General features: G+C 39.9%; 1 protein-coding gene across 9 annotated transcripts in view; it reads left to right on the top strand.

Annotated features, from left to right (window-relative positions):
- mcf2l2 (MCF.2 cell line derived transforming sequence-like 2) overlaps nt 1-15,895 on the top strand; it is a 123,965-nt gene that overhangs the window by 77,174 nt on the left and 30,896 nt on the right. For all 9 annotated transcript variants that reach the window (XM_015962280.3, XM_054749621.2, XM_015962275.3 and 6 more), the window contains exons 22-25: nt 3,161-3,241; nt 5,271-5,411; nt 8,728-8,820; nt 9,285-9,363. In XM_015962280.3, coding sequence (XP_015817766.3) covers nt 3,161-3,241; nt 5,271-5,411; nt 8,728-8,820; nt 9,285-9,363 — 394 coding nt within the window. The remainder of the gene's footprint in view (nt 1-3,160; nt 3,242-5,270; nt 5,412-8,727; nt 8,821-9,284; nt 9,364-15,895) is intronic.

The following is a 15,895-nucleotide window of genomic DNA, read 5'->3' as shown; positions in this document are numbered from 1 at the left end:
ATTGCCACAGTTCAGATCCATGCATGTTAAACCAGTACCTTACTGGGCTGGACTGATGGGAGCACATTATTACTAGCGTTTTGTCAGGGAGTTTTCAAAGTGTTGAAAGGTTCATGAGGGTTCTGTTTCCTCACACAATTTACAGGACCTCAGTCTCACATTTACCCCACGTCTTTAATTTTGAACACTTTGCAGACGTGTGCCAATATTATTTCTGTTATTTGAACAGAGCAAAATGACGTTAGCAGAGGTGAATTAAGCCTACTGTAGTTAGGACTCTTTAGGATTACTCAGCTACCAGAAAAGTTAGGAATTATGTCATTTACCACACATGACCTGAACATGAATAAAACCTATCCTTAAATGGTTGTATGTATTGATTAAGCTATAGTCTTCGTGACAATTTGCTTATTTCCTTTGAGTAATAACGCAATTAATAATAAACTTTTGATTAGGACACATTGTTGTCACGTTATGGAGGATGGTTTGGACCCAAAATTCAGAAACCCAGGATGACTCGAGGCAGGAGTTGGTAAAAGTAAAAATCATTTATTTGGCAGGATGAAGACAAAATAAATCCATAAGGCAGCGAGCCAAAATCCAAAAGTCCTGGAGCACAGGACACCAAAAGCTCACTTAGAGCACCACAGTCTGGGAACAAAAGTCCTGGGACACGGGACACCGAAAGCTCACTAGGAGCACAAACAACGCTGACAAAAACACACAATGGACCGACACAACACAGAGGCAAGACAGGGCTTATATAGGCTGGGAGGAGCAATTAGGGAAACAGGAAGCAGGTGTGTGGAGTGAGGCTGGAGGGAAGGCAGGTGACAACTATTATCTGAATGGGGAAGAGAACCAGTGGAGGGCAGATAAACCTGACACTATATAAAACACAAAACTAAAACTGAAGACTAAGGGAAGGACTCACACATACACACACTGACACACACAAACTCATACACACATACAATGAACTGGGGACCAAGAGGCTGGAGCTACAACTTAAGACACACAACAGAGATGGAGACAAAGGACACATGAGGACGCTAAGAGAACACAAAAGGAGAACCTGGAGTGGGAACTGGAGGAGCTGGGGAAGAAAGGGACACAGAACATGACAATTGTGTTCAGCCCATTGGCAGAGAGCTCCCAGTGACAATGAATAAAAAGCAAATCCAGCAAACATGATGGATGGATGAATGGATCAGAATCAACTTCATTGTCAATGCCGCAGCGTCCTGAAGCATAGAAATGTGTTTGGATGGATTCATTCAGGAATTACTTGGAAAAAGGGGATTTTTGCACAAAAAAAGTAGCCAAACATGTCAGCTGGGGTCAGAGGTTTGTAAAAACCACGAAGTGAGCAGCTCTTCTCAGTGTAACCGTCTCTTCTTGTCTGTCCAGGGTAACTGAGTTTTTCTTTTTGTTGCCTCAAATCGCCGCACATATACAGTCAGGCCACAGACACAGGACTGCTCTTCAAAGCTTTTTACTGGCAGGATCTGATATAAAAACAAGCGCACAATAGTTTATCAGTGTGTGCGCTGCAACGGCCTCCACCAGCTTTCATTACTGCTTTTTTTTCTTACATGCAGTTGAAACAGTAAAACATTTACAAATCGTATTTTTACCAAACACATCTGAACCTACCTGATATAAAAACAAGCACACAATAGTTTATCAGTGTGTGTGTGTGCGTTGCAACTGCATACTGTCTGTTCAGGGCAAAAAGAAAAACCAAGCATTACTAAAAGCATGCTAACCAGAATGAATCTCACCTATAAAGTTATTAATTTAATGCAAACACAGCTAGCTTTTTTCAAAATACACTCTAACAACACTTGTATATCTGTAACAGGTCCTATTGATATATTAACTAAATGTTAAAATGACTTAAACAGAAGTTAAGTGCAGAGTGGCTTCACAGTACTGCTTTGGTGGGAGGGGCCGTGAGTGCGACTGAAGGACCCGTTGCATGCAGTTGCACCTAACCACCAGTAGGCGGCTTCAAAAACAAACAATCACATCACTTTTGGTGAAATTCACATTTTTATCTCTGTTACACCAGCTTTTATAGCAGCAGCACCTGTTCATGTTTTCAATCATATTTTATACAACCTATAATGTATGTGATTTTATAAAAACCTAATTAGGCCCAGAATCATGTTTATGGTTCGCACCAAGTGATTCTAAAATGGTGAAAACAATTTTGGTCTTGTAAAAAAAAGAAATAAATGAATTCATGCTCACTAAAAACGTTTTTGCCTGCCACCTGCTGGTTTAGAGTGGTGCCTGCTGTTTCCTGAAAATAGAAACCCAGACAAATAATTGAATCACCAATATCAGAATCAGAATCAGAATCAGAAAAGGTTTATTGCCATTGTTAGTGAACAAACGATTCACAAACTAGGAACTTGCTTCGGTACTAACTTGCTACATATGACATGAATAATATAATTAAAAAATAGAATAGAGTAGAATAAAGTAGAATAAAATATAATAACTAGCATAAAACTTTGCTATAAAAAATGGCAGGTAAGGTAATATGGCCGATAACGTAACGTTACGTCAAGTACCGAAGACGAGCATGGTTATGTGTTTATAATATGTGTATTTATTCATTTAAAATGTGCAGCCAAAATAGAACAGGAAACTTTGGTTAAGAGGTGATAATCTATTCCACTTCATCCAAAAATGCAGCCTAAACCCACAGACAAACATGACTTGTATCTGAATCTGTGAGTTACATCCAAATAGGAACATTTTTGTTGACTGGTTGTGTCATCTACAGACAGTAATCAGAAGTTGAGAGCATGTTGGCTAAGAAACCACCAAGCGCTTGGGTGTGGCTGAAAACCCACAGAGCTCCATCCTTCCCTGTAATAGTACCAGCCTTTGTGTTTGGTCTCCTAGGCTGTGACCTTATTGGTGTAATGGACATCTTTGCGGTGCACTCTTTATTTATTTAACTCGGATGAAAAGGTGAAGAACTGATTTTAATATTTTCCTCTTGAAGCATGCAGACACAGATCTGGCTTAAATGACATTTAACCAATGCAGTAGTTTAGGATTCTATTCAGACATGGCTGCCACTGCGGTCGGAAGTTAGTATCCAGCACCAATCTGACATCATCATGTTTGCTCACGTTGACAGGGAAACCTGAGTGAACTGGGGAAGCTGCTGATGCAGGGGTCCTTTAATGTATGGACTGACCACAAGAAGGTCCACAGCAAGGTAAATCTGCATTTCTGCCCAGCTGTCACTCCATTATTAAGCCTGTATTTCACTGGGCTGCGACATCGTTGTCTTGTGATACGTACAAAAACAACAACGTGGAATCAGAAGTGAGTGAAAGGTTTGGTGGTCACATTTTATTCCCTGCAAAGTTCCAAATCATGGAGGAGTCAGACCTTTGGGTTTATTTAATCAAGTCCATAAGACTGTAGGAAAGTGTGAAGTCGGCAGGTCAACACTGTTCTTGTTTTTCGCTCCATATTTTGGCACGACTTCCATCCGCTCTATCTTAGCGTCAGATTGAGAAACTCAACAGACTTAACAACATGACGGTGCAGAGACGAGCATGAATTTAGCAGGTTTGAACAGTTTCTGATCTTTTTGTTCTTGTAGCACAATCTAACGATGGCCTTTAGGTAAACACTCCTGAAATCAAAGGGACACAAAGAACAAGAAAAATGTTTATTTCAGAAAGATGTGCAGGTTTCTTGCACATCACACTGTCGGACAAAAAATATTAGCCTATTACTTAAAAGTCCAATAGCAACAAAGCCAGGTCACCATCAGTCTGTGATTTTGTAGCCTCCTTTAGCTCCCTCTAAATGGCAAAGGCCATGCTCATGTTATCTGTGGTTTTAGCTCTTTGCTTGCCTCCAAAGACATGTTTTACTTCCAGGCTCAGCATGATGCCACCAGAAAAAGCAAATGTCTTCTTTTTTCTTCTTCTTGTGCTTTTAATTGACCATCGACAATGTGAAAATGCTCACCGCTAGCATTACAGCTAACAGCCATAGACCAGGATGTCCCCCCTAGAACACCTACCCGCTCCACAAAACTATCAAGTGCGGGTTTTGGTCAGAAGACTGTTGCAGAGTGGTGTCAAAAATTTTAATTGTTAAAGCTTCTTTCCGGAGTATTTTTCTTATCCGATGGCGCCATCTAGTGGCTGACAAGCGTATCACACAAAACCGCTGTTCCTCTGTTTTTTTTAAGATGGCGACTTCATGTTTCTGTTTATAAATGTAGCCGACAAACGGAGCTAAAACACGTAGTTTTACACGTATTATTCTCATGTCATGTTGTGTTTTCATATATTTATGTTTTAGAGACTTTCTTGTCCGTGAAAAGTTCATCAACTCTGCATCGGCGGAGGTATTCCTTAAATTTGTAGCGTCTAAGCGGTAGTCTAACGCTATTGGAAAGCTCTGGTTGGCGCTCAGTTTCCTATTGCACAGAACTCTGCCGGGCAGGGGGCGTGCTTAGCAAAAAATAAATTAAAAAGACATATTGCTTATAAAATGTTACAGTACTTGATAAGATGATCACTTTTACGGATTTCTGACAAATCATACATAATTTCTGAAAGAGGAAAACTCAGGAAAGCAGCTTTAAGTTTGCAACTCAACAATCACTGAGACCAATGTTAATGCTCTAGCTTAAAGTCTGTTGTTACAGATGAAGAGCGACTCTGAAGTCCTATTAACAACATCTTTTCAAATCAATGAGAGCCTTGTTTTACTTTATAAACCATCACCACATCATCTTTTTTATTCATAAAGTAACACAATGTAGAGTTAATTTGCAAAAACAGTTAACGTAAGCCCGGTTTGTGCTTCTGCGTTGGTATGGAAGCGTGCGACGCCATCATTCGTCCTTGAGAGGGCTCTTTTTGTGTAAAAGCATGAGTCCTGCAGAAGCTTCTTTCTAATGAGTGGAGAAATATTCCACACTAAATGTATGTTGCACACAGTTTAGCTCTCTGAGAATCAGACACTTCTTGTCACAGCAGCAAATAAACGTGGACAGTCAGTTCAACATGAAATGAGCAAACTGCAGCAGCACAAATGCCTCTCCAAGAGCATTCTTTTCATTACATGATGCAAAATCCTGGATTCTTTTGACAACGGAGCACTCATAATCTAATAAATGTCTAATTTCAACAGTAATAAAACAAAGTCATGACTTGAACTCCAACCTGATGCCAGAGTTGGTGGGCAGACATAAAGTGACTAACCTGTTCTGATCCCAGGTGAAAGACCTGGCGAGGTTTAAGCCCATGCAGAGGCACCTGTTCCTGTACGACAGGATGCTGCTGTTCTGCAAGAAACGAGAGGAAACCACAGAGGGACACGAGAAGACTCCAACCTACAGCTTTAAACACTCGCTTAAGGTACAATGGAAGATTAGTTCAGTTCACATTTTTATGTTTGGGAACTCACTGTTTTCACTTCAATAGAAAAATAAAGTGGGTTTTGTTTGCGTTTGAAAAGGCAAATATAAATGTTTAACATGAAATCATATTTTGTATTACTGCCTGTTGGCTGTTTGTTCATGTGAATGCTAGTTTCTTGTGACCTCGGTGTGACTCCTCAGACTGTAATGGTCATTCAGTTTGCCTGTCAATGATTCACCTGCCAACGGCAAAACACTACGGCAACATCACTAGGCCCAAAATATATTAAAACTCTTATTTGATTCTGTTGTTTCACATAGATTTTGGAAAGAGTTTAGCAGTTTGTTATTAAATTCATGTTTCTTGCTACCTAAATGTATTTGAACTTGGTAAAATAACTTCCATGGGTCCAGCCAAATGAGGCACCGTTTGAAATGACGTGAATCGGTGCTCGGTCGGTACTATGGAATTCAGTCGGTACCTTAAAAAGTACCGAATTCGTTACCCATCGCTACGATATAACACAAATTTAGAAACATTTTAAATCTCTTATTTTATCATTTGTAGCATCACACTTCATAGCGTAACAACTGCATATTTAATTATGAACAATAAGATGGGATGATTCCATATAAATATGAAATATCAACCTGATTGATCTTTGAATGTTTAACCAGAAGAGTTTAGGATTCTTTGCTTGTTCACGGACCATAAACACACTTCGTACTAATTCAGGCAGAGTCAAGTATATAATTAAAACAATTTATTTTATTTTACTAAACTAATTATAGTACATGACAAGCTATGAATAATGATATGTGATGGAGTGTATATGCGGTGATGGAATGTGTATTGTAGGTGGTGTAAAGTAGATGTGTATCAGAACCTTTGTATCTGAAAGAGATTGTGAATTCCGGGTGTAAAAGAATTTGGTCTGCTATAAACTAGAGAGTTGATTAAAACGATATCAGACGCAATCTGTTGTGTCTATGAACCCTAATCGGAGACCCCCGTTCAGATCTGGAATGTCGGGAAGTCGGGTGGACCTCAAGGCGCCGAAGTCCGTAGGTTAACCCCAGCGCGACCAGTCCGGTCTCGAGTTGTCTCCAGGTCACAACAGGCATGAAGGTTCTTAAGGAGTCGTGCGGCTGTGTCCGCTGGCAGTGTGCCAACAGGTTTGACAGTGTGTCAAAGAGATGTTTCAATAGAGGTCGGTTCCAAAATTGGCCACTTTGGGTTCCACTCCAAACTGAGTAACTCGGGCAGTCACTCAAGTTTTAATAATCTAGAATTGATCATTTCTGCTAATCAGAATTTGACATGTTTTACCAAACACCCCTCAGAAAACCACACCTTCCAGATACAAGCTGTTCTAGCTCTGTGGATAAAGAATCTTTAAACTTTATGTGAGATGGCCTTAACCTTAATTTGCATCTAATGAACGTTGTGTATGAGTGTAGATAATGATTCACTTGTTAAATCAAACTGTGTCACGCTGAGGGGATGCTTGGACCCAAAATGCAGAAACCCAGGATGACACAAGGCAGATGGTTGAAAAAATAAAAAAAAATCCTTTATTATAAGGTGAGCAAAAACAAAAAATAAATCCAAGGCAGGGCGCCAACATCCACAAACTCTAGAGAACACAAGAAGACCAAAAAACTAATAACCCAAAAGGGAGAGCGAGACTGACAGGATTACAAACAAACATTAATGGACCGACACAAGACAAAGACAAGACAGGGCTTAAATAGACTGGGAGAGGCAATCAGGAAAACAGGCAGCAGGTGTGCGGAGTGAGCTGCTGGAGGGAAGGCGGGTGACGATAATAATCTAAATGGGGAAACAGAACAGAGAATGGCAGATAACCCTAAAATACAATATTTAAACCTAAAGACTGAGGGAGAGGCTCACACAAACTATCTGGAGGAGGACATAATACACACACATACACTCATACACACACACAAACACCAACTGGGCAGGACACGTACACACACACACACACACACACACAAACACAAACACACACACAAACACACAAACACACAAACACTGAGCTGGGGACAAGGCTAGAGCTACAGACTGGAGGAGGCTGAGGATGACTAAATGAAACACCGGACCTGAAGGGATAATATGAGGACCTACAACCAGAAGACACAATATAGAGACGCAGACCATGACAAACAGTACTGATCATAAGACATAAATGGAACATTGTCAGAACAATATTCATTTCAACTTCATTGAATTAGGCACAGATTATTCAAACATTTCCATACAAATATGGTTCATTCAGCCATATGATCATTTATGATTATTTAACTTGTGAGTTGTAAAAGTTCACTTTTCATTCAGAGTGTGGAATCCAGCAGTCTGAGATAAGTTTGACAATCTTGTCTTCATGGACTGTCAACAAGCACTGCAGAATCTTCTGGGTGTTAGAAGATAGAATAGAAACTCCATCTAGATAGTGGAATTATGTCTGTAGGTGACCGGTCACTGTGCACGCCAATATATAGGTCAGAATTGACCCTTTCTGGATGTTACACATTTCTACAAGGTAAAAGAAGATGAATTTTAGTAGTAACGGTCAGAAGTCTGTAGGATTTTGAAGGATAAAGATCAAGTTAGAAGTCAACATCCATGCTATGAACCAGTGTTTTCACATTCTGTGACCACGCTGCACTGATTCTGTGATTAAAACATTACAAAGTGTTAAAGACTCATTACTTCTGAAAGTTTGGGATCACTTGGAATCGGTGTGAAGAAAGCATTAATCACATCCATGTCACTCTACACGTCCTGTTCATTTGAATCCAGACTAAGTTCAGGCTTTTCTATGAAAAACAAGAAGATGTCCCTATTGGTTAAAGGCTGAACGTGAAGCTTAATATTACGATTGAAAGCTAAATTTTATGCATGGCTGCATGGTGGCGCAGTGGTTAGCACTATTGCCTCGCAACATGAAGGTTGCAGGTTCAAAACTCGCCTTTCTGCGTGGAGTTGCGTGTTCTCCCCATGCATGCGTGGGTTTTCTCCGGGTACTCCGGTTTCCCCCACAGATCACAACATGCCCTATAGGTTAAAAAAAATAAAATAAATAAATTGTAAGTCGCTTTGGGTAAATGCGTCTGCTAAGCACATAAACATAAATTTATGATATAATCTGAGTAAATAATACTAAAAGTAAAAGCAAGACGTGTTCCAAACACTGTTTTTATGAGTTCACGGGTCTCTCTGTAGGTGGAGGTACTGTTTCTGGTTTCTGATTGCAGAATCATCATCCCAGTTTCTTTGTCCTCCTACCCAGATGAGTTCTGTGGGAATCACAGAGAACGTCAAAGGTGACAGCAAAAAATTTGAAGTGTGGTACAACGGCCGAGAGGAGGTTTACATAATCCAGGTATGTTTTGGTAAACGGAGGGCTTTCCTCCTCATTGTTTAAAGTTTGATCAAGTTTATTTGTGAGTAGAGGTAATAAAAAACAATCTGGTTCTAATCCAGGTTCATCACAACGTTTCAAAAGGATATTTAGTTTAAAGTTTAACCACCGTGTATAAATAATGTGTTAAACATGTGATGACGATTTCATCAAACCTTTATACCAGAACACATTCTGTTTGTTACCAAAGACTTCCAACCATCTGATTCATGCTCCAAATTTAAATAAAGTGAAGACCAGGTAATCCAGAATGTTTCTTAGAGGTAACATGACTTTTCCTCCACCGACCACCAGATGGCAGTGTTGCACCAGATAACCTCCACACCAGTCTCTCTCCTATATTAGTATTTCCAAGCTTCTGGTTGCTGGTGTGCCTGATTTCTGCTTGTGTGTCTGTCTGCATGTATGTGTGTGTTCTTCCCCAGGCTCCCTCCATGGATGTGAAAAATATGTGGGTGTCAGAGATCCGTAAAGTTCTCACAGGCCAGCTCGAAGCATGCAGAGGTACGTGCATACATTTGGACCTGAGAATATGTCTCTGCAGACAGCTCCTTTTTTTTTTGTAAATGTAAGTCTGTCTTTGTGCTACTTGCTGATTTGGTTGTTATTCATTCTGATTACACAGACACGTTTGTGTACATCCCTCTAATCAGCCACGCATCAAACCAAAGATGTAAATTTGAATGGTAATGAAGATGATCTTTATTAGTTGCAATTAATTAAACAATCCAAGAAATTCAAGTAATATTTGTGAGAATTTAAGACTTTTTGTAGCATCAAGAATGCAAACAAAATATTTTACAACATACTTTTGGTTCGGCAATGGATGGAATTTCAAATCATTTAAAGGTAGTTCACTAGTTAGAGATCCTTCTTTTGTTTTAATAATGACATTTGCAGATTTTAACATTATTAGTAACACTATGTGACCAGATCAGGATGCACGGGCCCATGGGCTCTGGGGCCACACATGGCTCCTTCATCCCTCTGCAGCAGCAGCTTGTTCCTCTCTATGTTAATAATCACAATAAAAACATTTTGCCTGTTTCCCGTTCAAATTCATGCACATCTGAGTAATAATTAAAACATCGCTTCATTAAACCAACTCTCAGACGGTTTTCTAAAATCAACTGCATAAATTAAACATTTTAAGATGCTGACAGGGAATAAAGTGTAGCTTTAACATAATACATTAAAGGTGTGGTTCACGAAAAAACCATTTTGTAATTATTATTTCTGAATATAATTGGCCACTCTTAGTTTTTAATCCAGGCTGAAAATGAAAATAGTCACTATCTGCTGCATTAGCTTCTGACAGAAAATAAACGGTGAACTCTAGGATTTGAAAAGCCTGACATACATGGACATAATTTTTTGGGGGGGTGGGGGTGGGGGGGTGGGGGTGGGGGGGACATGTCCCCCCCCCCCCACTTTTTCCAAAGTCAAGTTTTGACCCCTGCACTTTTTACCACCCAAAAACAATATTACGCTATATTAAATTGACACTGGTTGAGCTCTCGGACCAAGCGGAAAACAACCGTTTGTTTTGAAGCCTGTTTCCCATTAGAGCATACTGTAAAGATACCCCCCCCCCCCCCCCCACACACACACACACACACACACACACACTTCTAAAGTGAAAATTACGTCCATGCTGACATATCTACTTCACACTGTCACTTAACATTCATGGACTCACCCAACTTGACTCAGGACGGATCTGTTTCTGGTTTAGTATCCAGAAAAGAGCAGAGAGCATCTTGACTAGTAGAAGCTAACCGTTAGCATTAGCAATTTCACCACACAGCAGAACTCCTCCAGGCTTGTGGTATTTGTGGAGATAAAAGATCAGCGTTGCAGAGATAACAGTCAGTGGTAGCGTTGCATTGGTGTTATCCCGTCAGAGGTGAGAAGTCCAAATATCAGGAATTAAGACTCTAAATACTACCCTCTGAAGCTCAGCTGTGATGTGGCTCATGTCTAGTTCCTGGAAATGGTAAACTTGTATAATTTTTTCTCCAGAGTATGACTTACAAAGCATTTATTTCTATCACTGCAAATGCGTTGATTAAACGAGAGAAGCACACCTTTTAATACTAGAGATTCAACATAAATATTAAAAAGTAAATTACACTGATATTTAAAACTAGAAACACGATTGTCCTTAATAAAATGTATTAAATCTGAAGTAAACTGTCTTTTCTTCAATTGGAGGAAATTCAATATCCAACAACCTGACTTGACTTGACTTGCGAAATCCCCTCCATGTTTATTTGTGGATGTCTGCAGCGCTATGGAGCAGACTCTCAGCTGCTACCTGAAGTTTGGTTGTTGCTACGAGTGTGCTCCACACTAGGGGCTGCAGGACTTAATTTTTTGTGTGTTATTGCTCCGCATTAGCCTACCGGTGTGTGTGTGTGTGTGTAGCCTATGTGAGTGTTGAGTGTTTGTCGCAGTTGAAGAAAAGAAACGATGTATAGAAAAAGAAACGTACACCATCTGTAACTTGCCAGAATACAGAATACTCTGGAAGGTGATGTTTGGTCACCTTACTGCTGCAATCCAGGCGAGCCGAAGAGACTTTGCTATGTTAGATACTTGGTCTCCGTGGTTACGCCTCCAACAGGAAAACAGTGAAAAGTGATCTCGTTTTCCACCCTTATTCCCCTGGTGAGCACGTGTTGCACCCCACAACACAGCCACGATTTACCATGGTTGCATAATATAACTGATCAAATGAATAATAGATTAAATGAAGCCACAAGAACGAGCGTGCAATTGTCAGTAGTAACAAATAAGGACTTGGAGGCCGCCAACAGGGCGGCCTCATCAGTGATGACGACACACTCCCAAGCCCTATTCTACTGATCATGTGTGGATATATTTAATTATGTCATTTTGGCTACGGTGAGTGATATTACTGCAAACCTTAAAGGTTATTGAAATGTAGGCCACATTATTTTTTTTTCCAAAAAAATTATTAATCATTAATATCAAATGGGAAGGAGGCCAACCAATTTAATACTTATTATTGAGCCTTTTTATAATTTAGTTGTTTTATTTTGATATGTTTAGCAACAGACCACAGCCTGGTTTCACTTGAAACGTCGTAAAAAATAATATTTGATTAATCGATAGATAGAATATATGAATACTAAAATATTCGATAGCTGCAGCCCTGCTTATCTATCTTTTAAATGAAAGAGAATGAAATAGAGTGTTTGTGGCGTTGATCCGACCACATGTGTTCCCAAGTGTATAACGTCAGGCTTATTTCAGATTTTACTTCATTTAAGTCAGTTTCATCTTAAAACAGCACAGACAAAAATTAATCAGGCATAAAAATGATCGCTGCGACAGTAAAGATAATGAAAACTTGGTTTAAACTCCAAACACTCTGCCACCAGGACCGGCTGTTCACGGTTCTGCCCGGTGGTCCAGGCTGACAGGAAAGGCACACTCTGTTAGCTGCACGCTCGGCCCGACTGACAACTCGGTGTGTGTGTGTGTGTGTGTGTGTGTGTGTGTGTGTGTGTGTGTGTGTGTGTGTGTGTGTGTGTGTGTGTGTGTGTGTGTGTGTGTGTGTGTGTGTGTGTGTGTGTGTGTGTGTGTGTGTGTGTGTGTGTGTGTGTGTGTGTGTGTGTGTGTGTGTGTGTGTGTGTGTGTGTGTGTGTGTGTGTGTGTGTGTGAGCAGACTGACTAATAGCACGCCAACCCTGTCATGAAGTCTGAGCAGGGCTGCAGGAGGCTCTGGTGCCCCAGTGCAGAGAGCCTGTGTGTGTGATTAACACCTCTGACTCGGTGTCGGGGAAAAGATGGAGAGAAGGGGATGAAATTGGTCTGGGAAAAGGAGAGGGAGGAGATTGAAAGTGATGGGGAGAGAAGAAAGGAGAATCGGGAAATGATGTGCAGAGACAGACAAAGAGACAGTGTGAGAACGCAGAGAGATTTCCATGATGGAGAGGCTGAAAGATGGCGCAGAAGGCTCAAAGGAAGCAACCTGAAAGCAGGGAGAAGCAGCTGTGAGGAGCGAGGAGAGGAGAGTTTTCTGAAGGTTGTTTTTTCTTCCTTCTCACAGCGAGAAAGAGAGCACGATTAAAACATACAAAAACACACACACACACAGATGTTTGTTACATTTTGCAACTTTTTCCTAATTTAAAACCAAACATTTAGATTCACGATTATTTCCGTCATTTCCTGCTCATTTTTCCTCATCGTATGAAGCTCTTTCCCACTTCCTAGTTTTACCTCTGAGGAGGTTTGAATCCATAAATAAGTTGGAAGATTAAGTATCTGTAAAATCTGTGTTTTAATCAAGATTGCTAAATAAACGGTTAGATCATCCTAAATATTAGCGCTTTTATTTGAAGATATAGTCCACATGTGCCAGACACAAGGCACGCGGGCCAAATGCGGCCCGCGGAGCATTTTTATGTGGCCCATGAGATAAATATCAAAAATATATTAAAACTGACCTGCTGGCCGACTTTACAGCAAAGACTACAACTCCCATGATGCTTTGCGGCATTAGCGCGGAGCTGAAGTGCCCCCTCTTTTGGGTTTTTTCCAGCGTCTGCTGCGGTGTCTGCAGCTCCGCTGTCTCGGACAAACTAAACACGCCTCTCACTCAGCGCCAGTTTACTCAGCTATTTGCCGACGTTGAAGCCCAGAAACGGAGATTTTAACCGCTCAGTAATGAAAGTTTTCCAACTAACTTCCAGACAGAGCTGATAAAACTCCAGCGAGCAGCAACACGCTCAAATCAGCTTAACTCTGTGGCTGCTGTAGTTTTTATTTTTCCTCCTTGACACACAACAACGTGGTCAAGCTGCTCAGACATGTTCAGCAGCACAAACCTATGTGAGCACCTGTTGTCATCTAATGTTGTCATTATTATGATGAAGATGAACAAAACAACAGGAGTCTCCTCCTCAGCTCAGATCAACCCCATGATGCAGGTATCTGGCTGGAACAGGTGAGCATCACAGTAAACCAGTGGAGCAAACTGAGCTTTAAATATGATGGTTTTATGCTCTTTTTCTGCTCCAAAACATGAAAGTTAACAGGTGAGATGTTGCATTTTCATTTAAGATAAAATGATATTTTTATTTTGTTGTTGGCCCGTGAGAAAAGATTTAACCTACAGTAAACAGGAAGTGGAAAGGCTGCAGATAGATGAATAGAATAGAAAATCCCTTTATTGTTCCTCAGTGGGGAAAGCTAGACGTCACAGCAGCGATGACACGTATTACAGGAGAAAAAAAGGAGAATAAAAATAAGAAAACTGAATAAACAACAAGAAAACATAAATCCTGAATAGATTTTAAAAATGCTGAATATACCACAAGTAATGAATACCACTGATGCGTTTTATTTAAAATTGGGTTGCTCGTGTGTAATTTGGTTATTCCACATTCAGTGTTAATGCAGAAATAAGTTTGTTTCCAAATTAAAAGGTTCAAAATTGCATATTCACTTCAATTCAATTCAAGTTTATTTATATAGCGCCAAATCACGACAAGAGTCATCTCAAGGCACCTCACATAATAAAAACTCCAATTCAGGTCAGTTCATTAAGCCAATCAGAAAAAATGTTTCCTATATAAGGAACCCAGCAAATTGCATCAACTATACAGCAATCCTCATATATGTTGATAAAGAAAATGTGCGAATTTGCCGTCACTTTTTCAAAAAATATCAAGTTTGGCCCTCGACTTCGTCTCAGATTTTCATTTCGGCCCCATGTGAGTTTGAGTTTGACACCCCTGATATAGTCACTTCACACTAAAACAGATATAAGTATGTATTTACTCATTCAATCATAACTGAGGATTTGGTTCTTACCCACAACAAGACAGAATGTTCCTTCAGGGTTTGGAGTGATTTTTGCTTCAAGCAAAATCCAAGCACCTTGTTGTTTTAATGGTGGGTGAGCTGAAAGGTAAAGCTCTGGATTTACTAGTCTGCTTAATCACACAAAATCTGCTCAAAAACCTTTTATTTTTTTTACTTCTGCTTACATTTTAATCCCCAGAGACCCACGGTTGTAATATTACAACATCAGATCCAACCCTTTGATGCATAATGCCCACAGTGGGCAGGTACTCAAAATAGTTAATTGTTTGTTTTTGCTATTAAGCACAGCTGTTGAAGACTTTATTGCATTTGAGCCCCTCCATTTGGACTTCAGTAAGCCAAGCCAACATATTTCATGTTCAGAATGCACGCTGCCCACTGAGGTGGACATGTAATAAATTATTTGTAAATTATAAAATTTTACAAAAATATTTGTTGAAATTTGTTTCATTCACACCTAAAGACAAATGAAAAAAAAAGTTTAAAAAATCGTGGTTGAAGATTTCATAATTCATGCATCAAAGGGTTAAGTCTACAAAAATAAACCTTCCCCATTTTTTTTTCTTTTTAAAACTACATTTACATTGCTAATAGGTCCTATTGTTCAGTTCTGCAACACTATTGGCTGTTAAAATGTGCAAATAGGCCCTTTTATCTGGCCTCCTAGAACAACATGTGAAAGGTTAAAAAAAGATTTTTGCAGTTGTTTTCTAAATTTGGGTTTCTGGGGGTTAAACCAAAACCACAATAATAACAAAACCATATTTTATATGATAACATACCTCGTCATCTTCCTGTACTTACTCAGGTCCCAGTCCTCTCCCTGCTCTCCTCCAGTAGCTCCTAGGCCAATCCCTAGGTGTTCCCAGATCAGCCTTGTGATAAACATCAACACATTATTACAATGTGCTTGCTGTGCACCTGACGCCACACCGATAATGACCAAGAAGAAAATATGTTTGAACTTCAGAAGGTCCAAAACTGTGGTAAAAGTACCGCTCAGTGGTTCTGTGCTGTGCTATTTTAAACAATGTTTTTTAATTCTACAATTCAAAATGATCTCATAGCTTCTGCCGGTCAGCAGCAGCCTTCATTTATTAAAACTATGTGTTCTCGTAGAGATTATGTTTTCTCCGAACCACTTAGAATAAAATATTTGACTCAAATGAATGCTGAA

The sequence above is a fragment of the Nothobranchius furzeri genome, chromosome 16 (genome assembly GCF_043380555.1).
Source record: "Nothobranchius furzeri strain GRZ-AD chromosome 16, NfurGRZ-RIMD1, whole genome shotgun sequence".
NCBI classification, from domain to species: domain Eukaryota; kingdom Metazoa; phylum Chordata; class Actinopteri; order Cyprinodontiformes; family Nothobranchiidae; genus Nothobranchius; species Nothobranchius furzeri.
The sequence above is the reverse complement of the archived record's forward strand: the minus strand, read 5'-3'. Positions and strand labels throughout refer to the sequence as shown.